We start from the raw sequence: 5,436 nt of genomic DNA, 5'->3' as shown, positions 1-5,436 counted from the left end.
AATATATACTGTTATTATAAAATATATACTAAAATATATAATACATCATATACTGTATATACAGTATATGATGTATTATACAGTATTCATAACTAATGTTAATAAAAAAGATTTATTTTGATTACTTTTCCACATAAGGTGTGATTTTTCGAAAGTTCTAGAACAAAAACAAAGGCATTTTTTTGTCCGTTTAATTCGTGAGGATTTTTAATTAGCTTGAATTGAATTATAAAATATTAAAATTTGAAGTAATTTGATCGAAACCCATTTTCTATAAGATTTGTACAAAGTTGTTTGAACTTCTATATTTGTAGTTTCTTGCTACTTTCAATTTCCATTCGTTTGGATCATTAAAAGAATCTCTGCTTGTAACCGGCAGTATGCCAATTATTGTACAAATTTTAGTTAGGTATCGTAAAATTTAGGAAATGGTGTGTGTGTGTGTGTGTGTGTGTGTGTGTGTGTGTGTGTGTGTGTATATATGTGGCGTAAAAGACAGTTAAAAATTCTTTTTGCAAACTTGTGGACTGTTACACAAAATGTGTTGCAAAGCTGATTGTATTGAGAAATAAGGATTTTATTATTATTTATTATACATAAAGAATAAATATATAGCATTTGATACAATGATATTTATAATTTTGTATTTTAAGTAAATTTCTATTTCTTTAACATCAAATTTACTTACCCATTAATTTCCTCTTTCCAACCACAGTTATCAAAGAACCAGCTACAGTATAACCGATAACACCTGTCATGGCGATGACAATGGAATTGATAAAGACTCTGGAATTCAACTCGGCCTAAAATTGTTATGTACATTATTTCTATGGGATTTGTTTCGCGGCCAACATTTATAAATTAGCGATTTACCGGAACGCATACAGCCGTAGAATTGCCTATGGTATTGTTGGCATAATACGTGGAATTAAGATACGATTCTTCCTGACCTAACATGTAACAAAATGAAGGCTGCAATCCCGATATGTGGTTATCGTCCTTCATCACAGTATTTTTATAATTTTCAATCATTGCGAACAACTGGGGCATCCAAAGTCGGAGCGAATTCGATCTGCACAGTTGCAAACGGCATCAAACGGACTCTTTAAGTTCCATTTATTTTAGTAATTAATTTTTTTAGAATTAAAATTAAAATAAATTCCACTTTTTTTAGAATTAAAATTAAAACAGACGAAGAATTAAACTGACCCTATTGTTGCTCCAAGCTGTATCATTGATATAAGTATCAATCTGAAGACATTGGGTCGTAAGAAGAGTGGCTTTATCAGTTTGCAACAATTCTTTAGCTTATCCTGTATACGTTCTCCGCATGATTCAATGGAATATTCAGCCTCTAGACTTTTTATCTATATAAATTGATAATAATACATTATTATACCATATTATATCATATTTAGCCTTAACAAAAAATATTAGATACCTATATTTTTTTCATTTATCTAAAAAAATCTGTATTGTTCTTAATAGTGGTTATCAGGATTATATACAAGTTTAAAATTTATTACTTTGTTTCTTAAAACACACCAAATCAAAAATTAATTGATGAATTAATTTTTAAGCTAAAACATTATATGATTAATAAGATGTTTAGTATTTTTGGTCAAAGCTGGCTGTATATATCACGCTTCTTTCTTTAATTAATTTTACAGTCGTTCGATTTATCAAATCTCATTTTTCACTTTCAGTTTCATTACGTGTTTTCTTTATAAACGCATCCTCATAAGAAAAATGACACAAGTATAAAATGTAAAATTGTTTAGGAGAGACTGAAAAGAAAATTATTTTAAAATTAATTACTTGCTTCCCTCTCTTTTTAAATAGTTTTTTATTTTTTAGTTTAACTTATATCACTATTCTATATTCTACATTGAAAGAAGGCTATATTAGAACACAATCCACAGATAATGATAAGAAATTTAAAAAAATTTTGCTTTGCGCCATTTTTCTTGCGAGGGTGCAATATAATATTTTATTTATGTTTAATGACATATCAACATTGAAAAAAAAAATTAAATTTTAATAAATATTTCTTTGAATAGTTCTAGCGGAATATTTTCTTACAGTAAATAAATATTTAAATAAATGAAGAAGATGATAATTAAAACAAATGTTCCTGTATCTAATAAATATGTGTTTATATTCCAGTAAATATCCCAACCGCTTGGACTATTCAAAGAAATATTTATTATAAAATTTAGTAAATTTTTTTCTTAGTGTATATTATCCTATTCTAATTTTTTGTCTATTTTGAGTTCTGTTTATCATGTTTCACTTTCCTATCCATTTCATGTACTGAATAACATGTCTTTCTTTAGTACAAGTAAGTATTTCAGTAATCTCATCTTTTGCACGTATATCTTTGTTTTTTATATTCATCATATTCATCCACCTCTTCACTAATTATATGTAAATATATATACATAATAAGATTATTAAAATCATTAAAGTCAATACAATAAATTACATAATGTATTTAAATAAATATAATACGACGACAATCTCGTAATGTCTCACACTATGTAAAGCATCAATCAAATTTTACAATCAAATTTTATGTGTTCCACTCAATTAACGTAAAATTATTGTACTTGCGCCAATAAGTAGCATAATCAAGCACATAATTTTTTTTAATTTTGTAATTGAAATTTTATATTATTTCTAATAAATACAATTGGTTAGTACATATATGTATATATTATATATTTTTGAATGATGTATATACATAATATTATCATACTAACATGGAAAGTACAAAAATTTAACTAGATACAGATTAGAAAATTATTTTGATGGACCATTAAAATAATTTTGCAGGGCGTTTAAGCATTAATGATAATGTCAAAAAATTTTGATATTTCAGCAATCAAATTTTGAATGCCCTATAGAAATATTTTAATAATATATTATTTTAATAATATTTTAATCCAATAAAACTATTTTCAGATCAGTATCTAAATTTTTTTTTAGATATTTTAATAAAAAAACGTCTTTCCTACATGCACGTACCGGATATGTATCAGGATCCTTGCCAGTATTGAGTGAGTAGATTTTTTTGAAGACATTCAATGCCTCGTCATGTCGACCCTTTAAGATAAGAAAACGTGGACTCTCTGGGAAAGCGAAAAGGGCTATGCATGCTAAAAATTCAGGTAGCGAACAAATGGCTAAGAACATTCTCCAGGAAGCTATCTCTAATGTATCGCTTAAAAACTTCATGTACCACTTTTGAGGTATTATAAGCCATGCTATACCTGCAAATAAAGAAATTAAAATTATATTTAATTTTACTCAAATTTATTTATCATAAAATGTACATTGAGTATTTGATATAAAAATGAAATATTGTGCGTTTTCTCAACACTTTTATTACAAATTTCTAAATCAATTTTAACGCTTTTTATTTCCAGCTCTTACAACATCAGCATCACATATATTGCAACATTGCACACATTACCAGCGTTAAAATTTGATGACGCTATATAATTTAATTCTCGCTGATGCAGATAAGGTGTATCAAGGCTATACTTACATGGCAAAGAAATGTTTCCCAGCGAGAAGAACACGCCAAGCCACATGTATGATCTCGATCGATGTGCTTCGTTGTGTATTTCCGCTAAATACGACATAAGTGCCGCATATGGACCAGATATACTATAATTTGTTAATCAATTGTTACGTAATAATAACAAAATATAAAAAAATATTCAATTTTTAAAAAATTAATATAATTGTTATATACATTTATAGACAAGTGAGAGATTTCAAAATTAGCTACTTTTTAATAGAGCATTTCTTAAATTTTTAAATAGTACAAGATATTTATCTATTTCTGCAATAAATATATAATTGCTTTTGTCTCTGTTCTATCACTAGGTTATCTTATAAAAGATTTTTTTTACCAAAGACTTCTTCCTCCTTGTATCATTATCTGACTTTGATTTGCGATTTTATTGAAACATTTTCAAATATTTTCAACAGCCGTATCATAAAGATCACTTTTAAAGAAGACAGCTCATCTTTAGCATTATATAAGAAACGTAGTAATTTTATTCTTAGTTTCTTATGCATTGTTGCTTTTGTTATAATAACAAGAAGTTTATTGATAATTAATTTTTTAACTTTAATCTTATCTTTTAAAATATTTTAAATGATACTTTGCTCAATATTTTTTCAAAGCACTATTTAATTTTTACTATTAACTCGTGAGATATTTAACTTTAGATAAATTTAATACAGATATTGTTGATTTTTAGAATAGTATTTACAGATTACAATAGGTCTCCAATAAATTTATTTTAAATAATTAAATTTATTAAAGATCAATAATAAAATATTGAAAAACCATTCAATAAACATTATTAAATTTTTATAGCATATTTATATATAATGGCTTACATATAAAAAATCTTCTTTCTTACAGTAAAAAACAATTCAGATTTTCATCAATTTTTCTCTTTGTGCAATTGCCGGATAAAAATCTGATTATCTGGCAATAAATGACGAATTATCGGATATATGATTATTCGATAAATCTTATCTTATATAAATTATCTGTTACATCCTTATGAATAAGTTATAAATGTGTCATTTTCTCACAAAAATATATTAGTCCTTAAGTGATCAATTGCCTTTCATTATCTCGCTAATTTTTATTTGTATCATTTTTCAATTAACGCAGTGTTAATTAGAATATGTGTATTGTAATATCATCACATCGACTGATTCAATTTCAACTTACATCATACCGTCAAAAAATTTGAACGTTATTAAATGCCAAGATTTGTGTGAAAAACACATCGCCACACTTAGTAGACCAGTAAGTAGGTAACCATAGAACATTATTTTCTTACGACCGAATATGTCAGTAACACAACCCCAGAAGAATGCCGTAATGATCATTCCTGAAAACAAATCAACGATTAATCGATTCTGCTTTCATAATACGAACTTTCCATTAGGAATTGCATATTAAAGTAAAGACGAGAAATAAGTGAAATGCAGCAAAAATAAAATTTAAAATTTATATTTTGAAGTAATACCGTTCCTGCATTTGCGTGATATGCTATGAATTTACAAAATCGCTAGATTACTTGATAAATACATATTAGAGGCCTCCTAGTTAGAAATTGATTTTGGTTAAAAATTAAAGAAAATTAAAGATATATATATATATATATATACCTACTTTTCGTTTCGTAAGAAATCCATTCTAATCGAGAAATAAGAAGGAAATTTATACATATAATGCAAATATAATTGATGTTTTTTTTTATAAGAGACTTTTTATCATTTTTGAGAGCATAATACTAAAGTAATATTTAAATTATTTTATTTATTTTTTGTACCTTCAAAAATTAAAATTTAAATATTTAAATATATTGTCTTTCTTACTGTTATGTCTGCATTTTTCGACAG

General features: G+C 26.1%; 1 protein-coding gene across 1 annotated transcript in view; it reads right to left on the bottom strand.

Annotated features, from left to right (window-relative positions):
* LOC108688596 (synaptic vesicle glycoprotein 2B-like) overlaps positions 1 to 5,436 on the bottom strand; it is an 11,133-nt gene that overhangs the window by 2,177 nt on the left and 3,520 nt on the right. Inside the window, exons 4-9 of the mRNA XM_018194910.1 lie at positions 4,760 to 4,922; positions 3,551 to 3,672; positions 3,028 to 3,272; positions 1,210 to 1,367; positions 874 to 1,072; positions 689 to 803 (exon numbers count right to left, since the gene is read on the bottom strand). Coding sequence (XP_018050399.1) covers positions 689 to 803; positions 874 to 1,072; positions 1,210 to 1,367; positions 3,028 to 3,272; positions 3,551 to 3,672; positions 4,760 to 4,922 — 1,002 coding nt within the window. The remainder of the gene's footprint in view (positions 1 to 688; positions 804 to 873; positions 1,073 to 1,209; positions 1,368 to 3,027; positions 3,273 to 3,550; positions 3,673 to 4,759; positions 4,923 to 5,436) is intronic.

The sequence above is a fragment of the Atta colombica genome, unplaced genomic scaffold (genome assembly GCF_001594045.1).
Source record: "Atta colombica isolate Treedump-2 unplaced genomic scaffold, Acol1.0 scaffold236, whole genome shotgun sequence".
NCBI lineage: Eukaryota > Metazoa > Arthropoda > Insecta > Hymenoptera > Formicidae > Atta > Atta colombica.
Note: the sequence above shows the minus strand (reverse complement) of the source record. Positions and strands in the feature narration are given on the sequence as shown.